Source organism: Grampus griseus, assembly GCF_964374135.1.
Source record: "Grampus griseus genome assembly, chromosome: 19".
Classification (NCBI taxonomy): domain Eukaryota; kingdom Metazoa; phylum Chordata; class Mammalia; order Artiodactyla; family Delphinidae; genus Grampus; species Grampus griseus.
In genome coordinates, this window is record NC_139013.1 from 2779560 (window position 1) to 2799920 (window position 20361).

Genomic DNA, 20361 nt, shown 5'->3' on the forward strand with positions numbered 1-20361 from the left:
AATGCAGGGGGCGCGGATTTGACCCTTGGTCGGGGAGCTAAGATCCCACAAGCTGTGAGGCATAGCCAAAAATAAATAAATAAAAAATTTAAAAAAAACTGCAATGAGCTACCATCTCATACCAGTCAGAACGGCCATCATCAAAAAATCTAGAAACAATAAAGGCTGGAGAGGGTGTGGAGAAAAGGGAACCCTCCTACATTGTTGGTGGGAGTATAAATTGGTACAGCCACTATGGAGAACAGTGTGGAGTTTCCTTAAGAAACTAAAAATAGAGCTACCATAAGATCCAGCAATCCCATTCCTGGGCATATATCCAGAGAAAACCATAACCTGAAAGAAAACATGCCCCCCAGTGTTCACTGTAGCACTGTTTCTGATAGCCAAGACATGAAGCAACTTAAATGTCCATCAACAGAGGAATGGGTAAAGAAGATGTGCTACATATATACAATGGAATATTAATTACTCAGCCATAAAAAAGAACGAAATAATGCAATTTGCAGCAACATGCATGGGCTGGAGATTATCATACTGAGTGAAGTAAGTCAGACAGAGAAAGACAAATACCATATGATATTGCTTATATGCGGAATCTAAAAGAAATGATACAAATGAACTGATTTACAAAACAGAAACAGACTCACAGACTTAGAGAATGAACTTATGGTTACGGAGTTGGGGGGAAGAGTGGGGAGGAGGGGTAGATTGGGAGTCTGGGATTGATATGTACACACTATACTTAAAATAGATAACCAACAAAGACCTACTGTAAAAAACAAACAAATATTTTTAAAATGCAAAAAAAAAAAAAAAAAAAGAGCAGACAGTAGAATCCAGGTTTATTTTCTCATTTCACACGCAGGAGTTGTGGTTTGTCAGCCACATGAAGGAAACTATAAATCCCCAGGAGGGCTTCCCTGGTGGCGCAGTGGTTAAGAAGCCACCTGCCAATGCAAGGGACACGGGTTCGAGCCCTGGTCCGGGAAGATCCCACATGCCGCAGAGCAACTAAGCCCGTGCGCCACAACTACTGAGCCTGCGCTCTAGAGCCCGCGAGCCACAACTACCGAAGCCCACGCACCTAGAGCCCGTGCTCCGCAACAAGAGAAGCCACTGCAATGAGAAGCCCACGTACCGCAACGAAGAGTAGCCCCCACTCGATGCAACTAGAGAAAGCCCATGCGCAGCAACGAAGACCCAATGCCACCAAAAATAAATAAATAAAATAAAAAATTTATTAAAATAAAAATCCCCAGGAAAGGAACAAAGGTCGTTAGCAACATCTACCAACAGCATTTGGGGTCCAGAATCTCACTGCTGCTGAGGAGGTTTCCTAGGGCTATGCATCCTGCACAGGGAACCCAGCGGAGACTTACAGAGAGACCTCAGATCCCCACTTCCTCTTCCTGACGGCCTCACGCAGGTGGAGGATGCCCCCGAACCCGATGTCGTTCTTGCTCAAGTCCAGGTATCTCAGAGTTTGGTTGTTGAGGAGCACAGAAGCCATGGCCTGGCAGCAGCCGGAGGTGAACAGGCACTTGTCCAGCCTGTGGGAGAGAAACAGGCAGCAGAAAAGTCACCACATCCCTCCCCTGAGAGCTGAGCCAGCCTAGCTGCTCACAGCCTGGAAATCACACTCTGACCGGAATGAGTCATTTCATTCCAAGGAGCTTATTTTTCTTTTCAAAAATGTTATTTTAGGGCTTCCCTGGTGGCGCAGTGGTTGAGAATCTGCCTGCTAATGCAGGGGACACGGGTTCGAGCCCTGGTCTGGGAAGATGCCACATGCCACGGAGCAACTGTGCCCGTGAGCCACAACTACTGAGCCTGCGCGTCTGGAGCCTGTGCTCCGCAACAAGAGAGGCCGTGATAGCGAGAGGCCCGCGCACCGCGATGAAGAGTGGCCCCCGCTTGCCACAACTAGAGACAGCCCTCGCACAGAAACGAAGACCCAACACAGCCAGAAAAATAAATAAACAAACAAATGTGGGGTTTAAAAAAAAAAGAAAAGAAAAGAATTAAAAAAAAATGTTATTTTATTTTGGAGTATAGTTGATTAACAATGTTGTGTTAGTTTCAGACATACAGCAAAGGGATTCAGTTGTAAATATATATGTACCTATTCTTTTTCAAATTCTTTTCCCATTTAGGTTATTACAGAATATTAAGCAGAGTTCTCTGTACTAAGTCCTTGTTGATTATTTTAAATATAGTAGTAGGACTTCCCTGGTGGCACAGTGGTTAAGAACCCACCTGCCAATGCAGGGGACAGGGGTTCGATCCCTGGTCAGGGAAGATCCCACATGCTGTGGAGCAACTAAGCCCGTGCGCCACAACTACTGAGCCTGTGCTCTAGAGCCCATGAGCCACAACTACTGAAGCCATGCACCTAAAGCCCGTGCTCTGCAACAAGAGAAGCCACCGCAATGAGAAGCCTGCACACCGCAACAAAGAGTAGCCACTGCTCGCCGCAACTAGAGAAAGCCCGCGAGCAGCAATGAAGACCCAACGCAGCCAAAATAAAATAAATTAAAAAATAATTTTAAAAAAAACCCAACCCAAGACTAACTTTCTGGAGTAAAAGAATTGTGACCTCCAGAACTCCCTTCGAGTAATTATCAACAAAAATGAAATCCATTATCAGGACTAATCTTAGAAATTAAGGATGTAACCTACTGTGATTTAAATGCTCTAGAGTTATGTGATATCACTTATATGTGCAATATTAAAAAGAACACAAATGAGTATATATGCGAAATAAAAGGGAGGCAGGAGATAGATGGGCTCCAGGCTAGCCATTTACAACTGGCCTCCTGTTCACACTTCCTTGGGTGAGAAGAAGGTGGGCTCCAGGCCAGACATTCATTATCAGCCCCCTGTTTACATTTCCTGAAGCAAGAGACAAAAGGACTCCAGGACTACATATTTATGACCGGATTCCTGTCTATATTTCAAGATCTGCACCTCGATATAAAAACCAATAACAGAAACAGGGTAAATAACTAGACACTGGACATTTTTATGGCAGGGACAGAGTGGGACAAGCCCTGTTGAAAGATCAAGAGGTTACGTATTTCCCATCCTTGGGGCAAGGGAGACATTGCACATGTGCAGAAAGGCTCCTTGGGGGTCAAAAAGGAGGGGCACCACCCCACAACACGTGATGCTAAGGCCCTCCCATAGGCCTCTGGGCTGAAATCCATCTTGGAAAAAAGTTGCACACGCAAGTTGGGGAAGGTCCTAGGGAAGGTCAGGTGTGGGAAAAGAAATCAGATAACTGGCCAAAGGTAAACAGAGACCCGGAAGAACTGCCGTATATGAATGACTTAACGGCCTCTTTACAGCTCTCCTCCTCATTAGGGAGGACACCCACACCCTTGCTCTCCGGGTGTGCGTCTCTGCCCTGCTTCTATCTTAACTAAGCAAACTGTTTCTGTGTGCTCTCCCACTTGTTGTTGTGCTATGTCTCTAATAATAAACTTTGTACCTGTTTTACAGGTTTCTTTTTTTGCCTCCGTGAGAAATGCATTTTTCACTGGGGCAAGAGCCAGCGGGTGTGGTGGCTGGGATTCCTGGTTTTCATCCAGGCTCCCCAGGTTTAATCCCTGGGCAGGGAATTAAGATCTCGCTTCACGCCACCGCTCACTGCTGCCTCTCCTAGATCAGAAGCAGTCTCAGAGACATAGAAAACAAACTGGTGGTTACCAAAGGGGAGAGGGAAGACAGGAGGGACAAATTAGGTATACTGGATTAAGAGATACAAACTATTATGTATAAAATAGATAAGCAACAAGAACATTTTGTACAGCATAGGGGATTGTAACCATTATCTTATAATAATGTTTAATGGGGGTATAATGTATCAAAATACAGAATCACTATGCTGTACACCTAAAACTAATATAATATTATAAATCAACTATACTTCAATAAAAAATAAAAGCTAACATTTCTGAAAGAAAAAAGTGATCTAGACTTAGAACCCAGATCATACCAATAGTGAACAGAAAATGCAGGTAGGAAAGAGGCAAAAAAAAGTTGTATATGTATAACTGAATCACTTTGCTGTACATCTGAAACTAACACAACATTGTTAATCAACTATACGCCAATAAAAAAAAATAACTCAAAAAAAAGTTTCAACCTTTGTCATCAGAGATGTCTATAAATCTTTTCTAAATATTTAGGGTAACCACTAAAACAATTAAAAATAGGATGAATTCTTTCGAATCACTTGGCTAGTATGCATGTTAGCATAGAGACCTTTAGGAGAAGGAAAAAATATACACACAAAAAAGATTCCCTAAGCATAAACATTGATTTTGGAAGACTCGCCATCTAAGGTATTAGTCTAAGATTAACAAATTCTTCTTTATCTTTCATTGAATGGAAGAATTTAACAATGGTCCTTAAACTCTAACATTCACAGGAATCATGGGAGGTGTTTGTGAAGCACAGACTGGGGTGTCCCCCACCCTCAGGGCACCACAAGATCCAGCAACCCCACTTCTGGGAATGGACCCAAAGGAATCGAAACCAGGGTATGGAAGAGATGCCTGCACCCTCATGTTCATAGCAGCACTATTCACAATAGCCAAGACACGGAAGCAACCTCTATTCCCATCGACAGATGAATGGGTAAAGAAGATGTGGCATATATGTACAATGGAATACTACTCAGCCGATAAAAAGAATGAAATTCTGTTTGTGACAACATGGGTGGACCTTGAGGGCATTATGCCCAGTGACATAAACCAGACACAGAGAGACAAATGATGCAAGAATTTGCCTTTCTAACAACTTCCCTGATGAAAAGGTTCCTAGTCTGAGGACTGTACTTTGAGAACCACTGCTCTGAAGTTTCCAAGTCCTCCAACCAAATGGAGGGAACACCCCAGAAGTGCAAAACACACTCCCACATTCTACCCCAAGAGAATTTTACAGACACTCGGTCTCAAAGAAGGAAACGGGGACAACTTACTCAAGAATCTGTAGGCCAGAGTCAGGGTTCATCAGGGCCTGACAGAGCAGGATAAGCCCGTCGTCCTTCAGGCTGTTAAAACCAAGGTCCAGACTTCTCAGGTTTTTATTTTTATCAAGAGCAGAAGCCATATCCGGACAGCACTCAGAGGTCAAGGCACAATTTCTCAGCCTGCAGAGAAACACCAACCAAAACACCCTTAGCTTTCTTTCCCGCCTTTTTTTTTTTTTGGTATAACAGCTTTATCAAGATATAATTAACGTGCCATAGAGTTCACCCATTGGGAGTGTACACACCATTGGTTTTCAGTATATTTACAGAGTTGCACAACATTTACCATGATTCTAGACCATTTTCATCACCCCAAAAAGGAAAACGGTGTACCTTTTAGCAGTCATTCCCAATTTCTTCCCCCACCCACCCCAGCTCTAGCAACCACTAATCTGATTTCTCTTCCTGTCAATTTGCCTCTTCTAGACATTTAATATAAATAGAATCATACTATATGTGGTCTTTTGTGACTGGCTTCTTTCATTTAGCATAATATTTTCAAGATTCATCCACTTGGCATGCATTAATATATAGTTTGTTGCTTTTTATGGTTGAATAATATTCCATCATATGGAGAGACCACACTTCATCCATTCATCAGCTTTTGGACACTTGGATTGTTTCCCACTTTTTTGTTACTACAAATAATGCTGCTATGGAAATCCGTGTACAATTTTTTGTGCAGATTTTGTTTTTATTTCTCTTGCATGTATACCAAGGAGTAGAATTGCTGACTCATGTTACGTTTCTGTTTAACCTTTTGAGGAGATACCCGTCTGTCTTCCGAAGCAGCTGCACAATTTCCTGCTTCTTTTTGGGATCCTGAAAGCTTCAATGGGTTCAGGGGGTATTGCGTGTCAGTTCGGCATTTCTGGTTTTACCAGCCAGCAAATTTCTTTACGGTTTAAGACAGTCTGAGTTTAATTTCTGTCAATGACAGCCAATGTGCCCTGATACCTAGGGGAAGTCATTTAAAGAATTCAGGATAGAGTGAGACAAACACCAAACAGGATATCACTTAGTATGTATGCTGGTCCATATCACTGAGGTTGATACACGACTCACTTCTGAGCAGAAAGCCAGGTCACATTACATTATTCTGATCTCAGAGGTATAACACTCACTCCCAAACTCTGGGAGTTAGAGGAATGCATTGGATCAGAGGTTCCCAAACTTTCTCCATTTATGCCCTCCTTAGCATCTCACTTTTTTCACATCACCCCTGTACTTCATTAAATTTTGCTCTGTGGAATTCCCTGGGGGTCCACGGGTTAGGACTCCAGGCTTTCACTGCCGCGGGCCTGGGGTTCAATCCCTGGTCAGGGAACTAAGATCCCACAAGCCGTACGGCATGGCCAAAAAAAAAAAACATTCTTGCAATGCACTTGCTCTCGTGACCGCAATTGCTAAAGACAGAGCTTTGCAAAGATATGACATCACTGAAAGGAAAGTAGCACAACCTGATGTTAGAACAGAACTACCTCAAGCTAATAGTTCTTGCGGCGATGATGTCAGTATCTCTTACATTTAAAATATCCTGCAGCGCCTCTGTGAGTTCACCCCTGGGTACCTCGGCACACAGTTTGAGAACTCTGCCGCTAGATAATTTATCTCTGAGACTGAAATCATAACCACCTTCCTCTTCATTATGCTTTCTTCCAGTATCAGCACAATGCCTAATATGCAGTAGGCGCTTAAAAAGTATGTTGCATAAATGGACACACATATCACAGTTGCTCTCCATTGCCCTATTCTACCCCAGGGAGTTCCAAAAAGAGGACATTTGGAGACTTACACCAGCCTCTGCAGAGGATACTGAGAGCACTGCAAGGCATTCCAAAGCTGTTTCGCCCCATCGTCCTTCAAGGCATTTTTTGCCAAGCTCAAATGGGTCAGATTCTTGTTACTCGCAAGAGAAGAGATAAGACTTTTGCAGGAAAGTGACGTGAGGTCACAATTCTCCAACCTGTGGGACAGACACACACAGACAGGGTGCAATTTAAGTCATGCCTGTGACAGGATTTTCCTTGTCTTGTGCTGAGAGATGAAGATTTCAATCAGGGCTTTCCTTCTAAATGCAAACGCCTCATCCTACTTCTGTTACCAGCCCTTAGGGCTTCTCAGATCTAAGGGGGAGGATAGAACTTTGATGTGAGAAGCAATTGGGGATCAGGAAAACAGTTACAGAGCGGGATGAAGAGGGAAGAGAAAGGGACCAGCAATGACTAAACAGTAAATAACATATATGGAGGTGACCTGGGAAGAGACACCATCTCACAAGGTAAAGAAAGATAGAAACACGCACTGAAGACAGAAGCGGGCACTCGTATTAGAGAAACTAAGATGTATAGGAAGGTCCTGCAAACGTTTTCATGTGTGGTGAGGGAAGTGCAAACGTAAACAAGAAAGTATCTAATGTTGTAATAACTTTGTATGGTGACAGATGATAACTAGACTGATCATGGAGATCATTTTGTAACGTAGAAAAATATCAGGTCGTACACCTGAAACTCATATAATATTGTAAGTCAATTATACTTCAATTAAAAAATAATAAAGTGGTACTTGAGTCATAAATAAACAATAACATGTTATTTTCTGCTCAACAGATTGGCAAAAGCAGTAACAGTAACAAGAGTCGGATGAGAATTTGGAGTTGGGGGAACTTTCATACACACCGTTGGTGGGACTGCAAATTGGTACCAACTGTCTGGAAACAAGCCTGGTAGAACTGAAGATGAATGCTCTCCATGACGTGGCAACTCTACTAGCGTGTCTCGGGGTGTGTGTGTGTGTGTGTGTGTGTGTGTGTGTGTGTGTGTGTGTGTGTGTGTGTGTGTGTGTGTGTGTGTGTGTGTTAATAGCTCAACCCTCGGTGGCAAGTAAGATGGACACCTAAATTGTTGCACATTTATACAAATGTTATCATTCAGCACCAAAGAGGAACAGCCTATAGAAACTACAAAACACTGATGAAGACTAAAATGTCAGTTGATTGGAAAAAGCACACATGCTCAATGAGGCCACTTACGTGAAATTCAAAGCACTGCAAAACTGTGCTCTGTTTAAGGATCCATGTACAGTATTATCAGTGTAAATACAAATAAGGAGCCTGATCAACCCAATTCAAGATGGCTATGGGGGCGTGGGGGTCATGGACTTGGGGATCGATATGATCAGTGGGGAAGGAAAATAGTACGGTTAAGGTTCTATTTCAAAAACTGGATGATGGATACATCAGGCTCACTATAGTTATATATTCTAGGATATTAGGTGCAAATATGTACTTTTATGTAGTTCTGTCTCTCTGTCTCTGTCTCTCTGTCTGTCTGTCTCTCTCTCAGCTCAAGCCTTCATTGCCCCATCTATGTCATTAACAATCACGACTTAATTTTGCTCCATTATACACACATTCCCCCATTTCTGTTTTTCTCCTAGAAACACTCAATCTACCAAACAACTGGGCAACAGCAGGACAACCACAAAAAGACTTACGACAGCTTCTCCAGTTGGGCCACTGGCAGGTGGTGACATGGCTCAAACCTCTCCAGGGAGCTACGTTTCAGCATTAGAGTCTTCAGGTGAACATTGTTTTTGAGATTCCTGGCGAGATCAGCCCAATTTCTCGGGCTGAAAGGGCAATCTTCCAACCTACAGAAGCCACGCAAAAACACTGAACCTTAGCTCCTGGGGAAAATGGTACCCACATAGCCACCTAGACCTCACCTACTATCTCACATCCTTGTTCTTCACCCAAGAGTGACTGGAGGGGTGATTTCCATCTTGCCTGAGTGAACCTGCATCAAATTCAGCGTCTGAATTGCAAATAATCAATAGAAAATAATACACACTCAGGGCCATGACAAATTGGCATGGGCTGTCAGGCTTTACTTCCAAACCAGGGACTTGATTCTGCCCCTGAAACACAACTTCTTTTAAACATTTATTGGCCAAACCATTTTCAGGATAAAGAATGAGATTCAGTTAAACTATGGCCCGTGGACCAAATTTGCATTACCACCTGGTCCTGTACAGCCTGTGAACTGAGTAATCTAAAATTTTTCTAAAATTTGGGCTTCCCTGGTGGTGCAGTGGTTGGGAGTCTGCCTGCTGATGCAGGGGACGCGGGTTCGTGCCCCGGTCTGGGAAGATCCCACATGCCGCGGAGCGGCTGGGTCCGTGAGCCATGGCCGCTGAGCCTGCGCATCCGGAGCCTGTGCTCCGCAACGGGAGAGGCCACAACAGTGAGAGGCCCGCGTACCGCAAAAAAAAAAAATTCAAATTCATTTTTGGCTGTGTTGGGTCTTTGTTGCTGCACATGGGCTTTCTCTAGCCGCAGCGAGAGGGGGTTACTCTTTGTTGCAGTGCGCGGGCTTCTCATTGCGGTGGCTTCTCTTGTTGTGGAGCATAGGTTCTAAGGCGCACAGGCTCAGTAGTTGTGGCTCGCGGGCTCTAGAGCGCAGGCTCAGTAGTTGTGGCGCACGGGCTTAGTTGCTCCGTGACATGTGGGATCTTCCCGGACCAGGGCTCGAACTCATGGCCCCTGCATTGGCAGGCGGATTCTTAAGCACTGCACCACCAGGGAAATCCCTAAAATTTTTTTTAATAGTTAAAGAATATTTTGTGACACATGAAAATTAAATGAAATTCAAATTGCAGTGTTCATACATAAATAAAATCACTAGTAAATTATATAATTATTAGTTATTAATAACACAATTGATACTTAATAAATCATTAAAGTTATTGATGAACTCTATGAATACATAATTATTAATCATAATAAAGTTTTATTGGAACACGACCATGCCTATTCATTTGCATATTGGCAATGGATATTTTAGCACTCTGTCACCACTATTTAATTCAGATGTTATAGCAGAGTTGAACAGTCGTGACAGAGACTGTACGTCTTGCAAAGTTGAAAATATTCCTTACCCGGCCCTTCATAGAGAAGGTTTGCTGAACACTGACACCGATAATAATATAGTAAGAAAAATTAGGAAGTAATGAGTTTTAACTATTGCCTTTGTTTTTTAATACAATTTATTCGATACTAAGTTTATGTGAGTTAGTTTTTTAATAATGCTGTCTAACAACCTTCACCAAATTCCTGAATGTTTAACGATCAGCTCTTGCAAGCCAGGGTGGGCTGGCCCAAGCTCACCCCTAAGGCTATGGTTTCTCTATCTCAGACACACCTGGGACATCAAATTGTAGTTTTCAAGCTGAGTGAAACTTAGAACCAGAGGGTAGAATGGTGGTTGCAGGGGCTGGGGTGGGGGAAATGATGGTCAAAGGGCACACACTTCCAGTTATAAGATGAATAACTTCTGGAGACCTAATGTACATCATGGTGACGATGGTTAACAAGACTGTAGTGTATACTTGACGTTTGCTAAGAGAGTTGATCTCAAGTGTTCAGATGGTGGCTTTGTGAGGTGGCACATGGGTTATGTAGCCTGACTGTGGCAATCATTTCACAGTGCATACATATATGAAATTGTCACCTTAAAAAATATCTGAGTGAACAGCCATAAAAAATAATGAAATATTGTCATTCGCGGCAACATGGATAGACCCAGAGATTATCATACTGAGTGAAGTGATTTAACGACAAATATTTTGATATCACTTATATTGGAATCTAAAACATAATATAAATAAATGTATTTATGAAAGAGAAACAAACTCACAGACATAGAAAATAAACTTATGGTTACCAAAGGGGAAAGGGGTGGGGAGAGGGATAAATTAGGAGTTTGGGATTAACAGATATACACCACTATATATAAAATATATAAACAATAAGGGTTTACTGTATAGCACAGGAAACTATGTTCAATATCTCACAATAACCTATAATGGATGAGCATCCGCAAAAATATATGTATAACACAACAATGTAAAGCAATTATACTCCAATAAAGATGTTAAAAAAATATATATGTAGGGCTTCCCTGGTGGCCCAGCGCTTAAGAATCCTACCTGCCAATGCAGGGGACACGGGTTAGAGCCCTGGTCCGGGAAGATCCCACATGCCGCAGAGCAACTAAGCCCGTATGCCACAACTACTAAGCCGGCGCTCTAGAGCCTGCGAGCCACAACTACTGAAGTTGTAGGCCCGCACGCCTAGAGCCCGTGCTCTGCAACAAGAGCAGTCACCGCAATGAGAAGCCCGCTCACTGCAACAAACACCCAACTCAGCCAAAAATAAATAAAAAAATATATTAAAAAATATATATATATGTATAACTGAATCACTTTGCTGTACACCCGAAACTAACACAATATTGTAAATCAACTATACTTTGATAAAAGAAAAAAGCTGAGTGAAACTGACAACTGATTACAGTAAGATGTCAGGCAGGCTGAGCATGTAACCCCCCACCTCTGAACGGACTGCCTGGGTACCAGGGTTCTCTCTCCATCCCTCCCAGTCTCACCTCAGACACTGTAGAAAACACTGGGGGTGTTTCAAGGCATTGCACAGAAACTCCATGACCTGGCATCTCACTTCCGTGTCTTGTATTTCCAAGTATCTCAGGTACTGGTTTTCCACCAAAACCCTGATTAAGTCTTCATTCAACACGAGGGGGCTCACGTGCCTAAAGCTGCAGAGGTAAGCAGTGTCCGGTTATCATAGGCTCGCATCAGCCCATCAGCTCTTTTTTCTTGAACAGCTTTATTGAGGTATAATCGACACACCAAAAAAAGTGCATCTATCATATACCTAATGCACCCAACTTCATGAGTTTGGATGTGTTCATACACCCATGAAACCATCACCACAATCAAGGTGGCTAATGAGTTTTTTTTCCCCTCCAGCTTTGTTGAGATGATACAGATAACAATGTATCGCTTTAGTGTACATCGCTTGTTGATTTGATGCACTTACATATTGCAAAATGACTACCACTTGAGCATCAGCTAACTGCCTCCATCTGGCCACATACTTACCATTTCTTTTTTGGGGTGAGAACATTGAAGATCTATTTTCTTAGCAACTTTCAAGTATACCATACAGTATTGTTAACTATAGTCACCATGCTGTGCATTAGATCCCCAGAAAGTATTCAATGTTTAACTGGGAGTTTGTAGTACTTTTTTTTTTTTTTTTTTTTTTTTTGCGGTACGCAGGCCTGTCACTGCTGTGGCCTCTCCCGTCGCGGAGCACAGGCCCCTGACGCGCAGGCTCAGAGGCCATGGTTCACGGGCCCAGCCGCTTTGCGGAATGTGGGATCTTCCTGGACCGGGGCACGAACCTGTGTCCCCTGCATCGGCAGGCGGACTCCCAACCACTGCGCCACCAGGGAAGCCCTATAGTACATTTTGACCAACATTTCCCCATTTGCTAATTAGTTCTTCTTCGTTCAATCAGTCCATAAATGCGTGAGGCCCCTTTCTGTGCAGCCCAAGGCTCCAAACTGGATTCTCTTCTCAGCTCAGCCTCCTAGTTGGACGACCTTACGTGAGTCACTTAATCTCCCCAAGATTCGTTTCACATCCTCGAGAGAGCTCATGACATTTTCCACTTAGGATGGTCGTGAGAATTAACACTAGTGATGCCTGTAAGAGGTTCTGCATAGGACTTGATGTAGAAAGGAAGGCATTCAAAAAAGCGGAGCTAGGGACTTCCCGGGTGGTCCAGGGGTTAAGACTGCGCCTTCCAATGCAGGGGGTGTGGGTTCGACCTCTGGTCCGGGAGCTAAGATTCCCACATGACTTGTGGCCAGAAAAGCAAAACATAAAACAAAAGCAATAGTGTAACAAATTGAATAAAGATTTTTTAAAAATTGGTCCACATCAAAATAAATCTTTTTAAAACAATGGGAGTTAATGATAATCTTTATAATAACAGGAGAGAAAATAGGTCAGATACTGGTCAAGTGGGCTATTTCAAGGAATTTTGATGAAGTATTGAGTTTCTGGGTTTTAAAAACCATAGGGAGAGGGTGTATAAGGTAATAGCTAAGAGAACTGATTCTGGAGTTTAAATCTGTATTCCGATTACATACCAGCTGTGTAACCTCATGCCCTAGCTTCCTCATGAAATACCTACTTCTTTAGGATGGCTGTGAGTTTTAAGAGCACTGAAATGTAATGCTGGACCTAAGACAGCCCAGCAGAGGGTGAGTGCTACATAAATGTCTGTACATTTTTTGGTATTGAAGGTAATGTTGCAGTGATGTTCTCAACCATTCCTCCGAGTACGTGCATATGTATTTACCTTGGGTGGATTTAAAAAAGTGGACCTTGGGGTCAAGGTGTACATGCATTTTTCATTTCGTAGAGCCTGCCAAACGGCAGCTGGATCTGGCTCACCTTCTTCCCTCTTTCATGGAAATCTTGACCTGTGACACGCAGGGGCCTGCTAAGCGTGTGTGGTGTGGTGATGGAGGAGGCGAGCCTCAGACCACCTGAGATGGGGAGCGTTCCCCAAAGCTTACCAGCTGTGTGATCTCAGACAAGTCACTTAACCTCTCTGGTTCTCCCTTTAAAAAAAATCAGGATAACAGTACTTACCCCAAAGGAATGCAGTGGTACACCACACTAAGTACCTGCTTAGCACATCACCACTCAGGCAGTAAAAACAACTAGGAGTTTTCGTTTTTTGAGGAACCTCCATGCCGTTTTCCACAGTGGCCGTCAATTCATGTTCTCACCAACAGTGCACTGGGGTTCTCTTTTCTCTGCATCCTCACCAACACTTATTATCTCTCGTGTTTTTGATGACAGGTGTGAGGTGATATGTCATGGTGGTTTTCATCTGCATTCCTCTAATGTTTAGTGATGTTGAGCCTCTTTTCATGAGCCTGTTGGCCATCTGTATGTCTTCTTTAGAAAAACGACCTCACTTACACGTGGAATCTAAAAAATAACGAAACTCATAGAAAAAGAGATCAGATTTATGGTTGTCAGAGGCGGGGGTGGGGGAATTGAGCAAAGGCGGTCAGAAGGTACAAGCTTCCAATTATAAGACAAATAAGTGCTGGGGTGACTGTAGTTAACCATGCTGTGTGGTAGATTTGAAAGATGCTAAGAGAGTAGACCATTCAATCACTAGGAAAGAACATTTTGGTAACTGTACGAGGTGATGGATGGTAACTAAACTTACTGTGCTCGTCATTTTGCAATATATGTATGTCAAGTCATCAGGCTGTAACACTTAAACCTACAGTGTTATAGGTCAGTTGTATCTCAGTAAGACTAGGAAAAAAACCTATGGACGTGGATGCCTTGAGCACGTCTAGCGTGAGCAGAGAGGGAAACAGACTGTTTCCATGGAATGCCTTCCAACTAGGATTTGTTTTATACTCACATCAGTTTTTGGAGTTTACAGTGTGGGTGTTTCAGTGCTGTAGAAAGGACCTTCACTGAATCAGGGTCCATAGTACTGTTTGTCACAGCCAGGACTTCCAAACTCTCATGTGTCCTAAACACAGAGCAGAAGTCTTGCCACCAGAGATAACACCTATCACCGCCCTCTGGTCTGTGTGGGAGAAAAAGAGAAAAGGGCTCATCGTTAGAGATTAAGCTTGAGAAAACCTACTAGCAAACCCAGGGCTTCCTTATGATCACAGACCCCTTTGTGACTTTCAAAAGATGCCCTCATTTAAGAAGATGCCCAGCAGAACTGTTACAGGATTTTTCATTTCATTCCAGGAAGACTCGTGGCCTCACTTATATGGTCCTATGACTTAGGGAAAAAAAGAGTTGCTTTTTAATCACTTAGGATTTATATGAGGGCAGAGATTAGGATGCAAAATATAATCCATATTCTTACTCTGTGCTTATGAAATTGTTACTAAAAAGAAAAAACTCTATATAGGAACAGAATAAGGGAAAATTATTCTTTCTTTTGGGGGGGTGGGGGAGGGGCACGGTGAACCAGAATCCAAAATCCAGAGAAAGATCTGCACGTAGTGTCTTTGGCTCTGGGAACACCTCGAATTTTCTCCTTCATTCTTCCCCATCATAGGAAGTCTCGTTGGACAGCACTTCCTTACAGACTAAAAGGCTTATGATATACAGAATTGGGGTGATAGATGAAACAGAGTCCCCACATACATGGGAAGGAGGGTGTGCAGCATAGAGGCAAGGTAGGTGAACCACTCGTCTTGTTTTTTTCCAGGATTCTCCCAGTTTTAGCATGGAAATCGGCACCCCAGGAACACCTTCTGTTTGTTTTTGTTTTTAACATCTTTATTGGAGTATAATTGCTTTACAGTGGTGTGTTAGCTGCTGCTGTATAACAAAGTGAATCAGCTATGCATATACATATATCCCCATATCTCCTCCCTCTTGCGTCCCCCTCCCATTCTCCCTATCCCACCCCTCTAGGTGGTCACAAAGCACCGAGCTGATCTCTCTGTGCTATGCGGCTGCGTCCTACTTGCTACCTATTTTACGTTGCGTTCTGTTTTTAAGACCGAAAGTCCCATGTGCAAGGGATCCCCTCAAGACGGAGGTGGTCGCCTTGGATGCCCAGGAGATGGTAGGCAAGGTCCCCGATAGGACCGTGAATCTACCAAGGGAGAGATGGGCGCACTTACCCAGAGGCAGGAAGGGGATCCGGGCAGAGCCTGCTCGCTCTGGTGATGATCAGGGTGATCGTCAGCTCTAACTCCTGCAAACGTCGACAGAACTTGAGGCAAAAGGCAGACACTTGCACATCTTTACTTCTGCTGATGACCAAAGTAGCTTTACGATAGCTGTTTAGGATCTGACTCACAAATACCTCCTCCCGGATTTCATGCAGACAGTGGAACAGCTGTGGGACCCCGTGGTGCGGGGTTGGTGGGTCACATTCATGAGGCTCGGCTGCGACTTTCAGCAATTTCTTCTTGTTGCCCAAGGACACCTTGCATCTGAACACCCGCTCCACGGCTAGAGCGCACGCGTCATTTAAAAGGCCAAATAAAAAAAGAGCCATCTGGGCGAGATGGTTCCTCTTTCTTCCGGGATGTGCTATCAGACGTAGGACGTGGAACCGGTCCAACACATGGAAATTTCTGAGTCTTCGTGGGAAGCAGAGAACATACAACAAGGCAGCAAAAAACTCCTGGAAGCTCAAGTGGGCAAAGGCGTAAAGGTCTCTGTTGCCCACCACCCTTCGAAAGATATTCGCGCTGAGAAAAGTCTCGACGTCTGTTTCATCCAGTCTGGCCAGATTGAGATCTCTCTTATTAAACACCCATCTCCTTTCCCACATACCCTCTGCGGCCAAGGAGCACAGACCTTTCAATTGCTCTTGGTGAGTCGTATTGAAAAGGTCTCTAACCCTGGTTGGAAACAAGCTGGAAAGAAAGTGGACGAATACAGCTGTGGCATTTGGAAATGTGTGCGGGAGATTTGCTCCTCTCTCCATCTGCTGTTTCAGACAAGAACATACCATCCAGCAGATGACAGGGACCTGGCACATGGAGAAGAGAATCGTGTTTCCCATGACAAAACTCAAGGCTTCATCGGCTTGGCTCTTGTTTCTGAAGTACGTCCTGAAATACCTGGATCTCTCAGGCACGCTAAACCCTGTAAGGGTTATCAGAGACGGGCATTTCAGAAAGGGATTCAAGTTCTTCCAAGAGGTGAACCTCAGGAAGATGATTAGCGTGGCCCCGGGGAGCATTCTTTTGCTCAGCAAACTGGTCAGGAGGACAGACCAGGGCACCTTCTGGCTCCAGTCTTCACTCAGGTCCTCCGGTCTATCTATGAGGGTTGAGGTTAGTTCCTCAAAACCATCAAAGAAGAGCAGAAGCTGGTCTGCTTTGGATATGATCTTGGACGCCAGAGCCCGAGACCCGGACAACTTGCGTGCGATAAGCTCAGCGAAGCTCTGCTCGTCCAACTGGTCCATCTCCTGGCAATGGAAGTAGAAAGCGTTCCAGAGCTTGTGGGCATAGAACTTGTTTTCTGCCCATTCTAACATCACTTTTTTGGCCAGGCTTGTTTTTCCAACCCCGGCGACCCCCTGAAGAACCACAGTCTTGGGCTGTCTTCCTTGAGGTTTTCTGGGAAGAAGTAGACAGGGTAAGAATGTCTCTTCTCTGTGTAGGTCTTGGTAAAAGAAGTCCATGTGGTTCCCAGGCCAAACGGTGCTGTTCCGTAGGGTCGAATATTCATTCATCAAGTGTAGTCTGTACTCCCGTAATTTATCTGGATGAATGAGAAGGGAGAGATGCAGGGTACAGCATCAGTTGTTTGTGAGAACTGACTGAACAACCAGAAAACGAGGCTTGACGTCTACATCCAGCTCCAGGACACAGTGCATCAATCACGCACGTTTCCGGAGAGCAGTGCATCAATTAAGAAGCTGCAAGGAACAGAACAGACAACTTGAAGTGGCTTAGACAAAGCAAGAGCTGCTCTTTACATAAGAAGTGGGGGGCGGTTATAAAGTTCTTGAAATTGGTTCAGTGACCCCATAGCTCCTATTGGCACCGCAGTTCTTTTGGTCCCTTCTTCCTATTTCTTAATTCTCAGCAGATGGCTGGGGTAGCTTTACCTATGTTATTTGTATTTTTTAAATTAAAAAATATATTTTTAAAATTTTATTTTGGCTGCATCACACGGCTTGTGGGATCTTAGCTTCCCCAACCAGGGATGGAACCTGGGCCCTCAGCAGTGAAAGCGCTGAGTCCTAATCCCTGGACCCCCAGGGAGTTCCCTAGAATCCTACTTTGATGGTCCAGGATAACGGAGTAGGGGAAGGAGGGATGGATTAAGATAGCTGCTGTGTTTGCCTATCTACTGACCATTCCTAGCCTGGCAACAGCACCCTAAATTTTTTGGAGAACTGCCCCCTTCGCACTCTCCGACCGTTACTTTGGACTGTGGCTGGACTTACCATCAAGCTGTCTCATAAGCACATAAGCCAGTGTCCACCCGCCAGAGCATTTCACCACATTATTCATCGAGGAGCTCATGGTCTCAGTTCATTCAGGGGAGTGAGCTCCAGGACTTGTGTTGGAAAAATGAGAAATAAGCACTCTGTTTTCCTGCTGGTGTTGCTAAGGGCAGCTGGTGGCAGAAACGGCCAGTGTGCAGAGGAGGGACCACTCAAGACTGAATCCAATGGAAGGAGGGAGAGAAGTGATGTCTCAAGGATGTAGCCTGAGCCCCTGCATCCAGCTGGGTCAGTGGCTGGACTTCCCGCTTAGGTGAGTGCACAGCTGCTCTCTTTTTTGAAGTTCTGATTCACAGAAGGGACACTAGACATATGCATTTACAACCTGCCTTGCCTTGGGGACTGGGCTTCTCATCCCCACCCATAGCCTGTTTTCCACCAGAATCTGCACAGGGCCAGCACGTACCAGCCTCATCTTCCTCCAAGTTCATTTGTGTTTCTCTTGGGTTCAAGGCCTCTGGTTCCAAGTTAGGTAAAATGTCTGGAACAGACAAACAAAGAGCCCCTCATTGGAATGACAAGGTGGACAGAACAGGGAGAGCACCACGGAGGTAACGGGACCTTTTAGGATAGCGGCAGCCACGTCATTCACGAGTCTCATTCTCTCACCACCTTAGTTCAGGGAGAAGAAGATGACCTAGACCTCCCATCTCGGTGTTAGGAAGTGTGAAAAGGGTGGTGTGTCAGAAGGTCCTGAGGAGGGTGTTTAATAACATATAAATGTACAGCCCAGCCAAACACTGCGCTCACACACACACACACACACACATGTAAAACACATAAACACTTTAATACACACGTATGTGCATTTAGGAAGCAACCTAAATGTCCATCGACAGATGAATGGGTAAAAAAGATGTGGTGCATGCATGCAATGGAATAGTACTCAGCTCCAAGAAAGAACGAAATAATGCCCTTTGCAGCAACATGGATGGAATTAGAGATATGTGGAATCCAGAAAATGATACAAATGAACTTATTTACAAAACAGGAATAGACCCCCCACACACAGAAAGCAAACTTATGGTTACCAAAGGGAAAAGGTATGAGGAGGGATAAATTGGGAGATTGGGATCACATACACACACTACTATATATAAAATAGATAACTAATAAGGACCTACTGTATAGCACAGGGAACTCTACTCAGTACTCTGTAATGGTCTATATGGGAAAAGAATCTAAAAGAGAGTGGATATATGTGTATGTATAACTGATTCACTTTGCTGTACTAACACCTGAAACTGAAACTAACACAACACGGTAAATCAACTATACTCCAATAAAAATTTAAAAAATAATAAAATAAACAACAATATCCTACTGTATAGCACAGGGAACTCTACTCAATATTTTGTAATAAGCTATAATGGAAAAGAATCTGAAAAAGAATATATATATATACATATATATATATACATATATACGAATCACTGTGCTGTACACCTGAAACTAACCCAACAGTGTAAATCAACTATACTTCAATGAAAAAGGGAGCCAATTTCCAAATTAAAAAATAAAACCAAATTAAAAAATAAACGCTTTAATATCCATGTATGTATTGCTATATGTGTATATAGCTATGTATGTGCATAGTTAGATGTATAAGAAAATAGAGTGTACCTACATAGGAGAGGCTAGTGAAGCGCTTAGGTCTGCAGCACCCAAGCCCAACCGCATCGTGTATACCAGATTCTCACTCACCATTCAGCTCCATCTGTACCCGAAGGCACAGTTCTGCCTGGTCCATCTTGGCGAAGATGTCGTGAGTCACCTCCCAAGCGAGGCGTCCAGGGAAGGACTCGATTAGGAGGTGAACCACCTCCGCCCACCGGGCTGTCTTCAGCTGGTCCCAGCTGATCTGGAGAGAGCCAGGTCTGGGGCTCTCTTCCACTAAAAGCTGCTTGAACCTCTGGAGATTCTCCTTGCTTAAATAGACCATGTACAGCATGACTCCGTCTTTGAAAGGGAAGGCGGAGGAGGAAGAGGATGGGAAGAAAGAAGGCGAGTGAGCGGAGGAAGGAGGGGGGGAAGGAGGTGAGGAAGAGCGGGGGGAAGAGTCAGAATCCCAGCTCACGTCACTCATCTTTACCCGAGGCCGAGAGCCTCAGCGCCAGCGATAAAGAGGACCAGTTGGAAGAGAGAAGAGACGCGACCTGGGGAGACATGAAGTTATAGGAACGTGAGAACACCACCCCAGGGGACAGATTTATGTAATCCATACCTGATGGAGCATACCATGTGCTGGATATCCTCTTCCCCTCCCTTCCTCCAAGATTCTCTGGCCTGCGGAAAGACCTGGGAGCCCCTCCACTATTGGGGCTCAGTGTTTAGACTCAAAACCACTTTGTAGTTTTTAATTCTCTATGCCACTTATTAGCAAGGTGACTTTGGGGAAATTGCAGAGCCTCTTTGCGCC

At 44.1% G+C, this 20361-nt stretch overlaps 1 protein-coding gene across 1 annotated transcript; it reads right to left on the minus strand.

Annotated features, from left to right (window-relative positions):
- Nucleotides 1-1375: 1375 nt before the first annotated feature.
- NLRP8 (NLR family pyrin domain containing 8) lies at nt 1376-20028 on the minus strand (the record flags this gene model as incomplete). Its single annotated transcript, XM_082676746.1, has 7 exons — nt 1376-1550; nt 4985-5155; nt 6831-7001; nt 11482-11649; nt 15592-17191; nt 18349-18423; nt 19647-20028. 7 exons carry the CDS (start codon nt 20026-20028, stop codon nt 1376-1378), a joined length of 2742 nt encoding a protein of 913 aa, XP_082532872.1.
- Nucleotides 20029-20361: the final 333 nt, after the last annotated feature.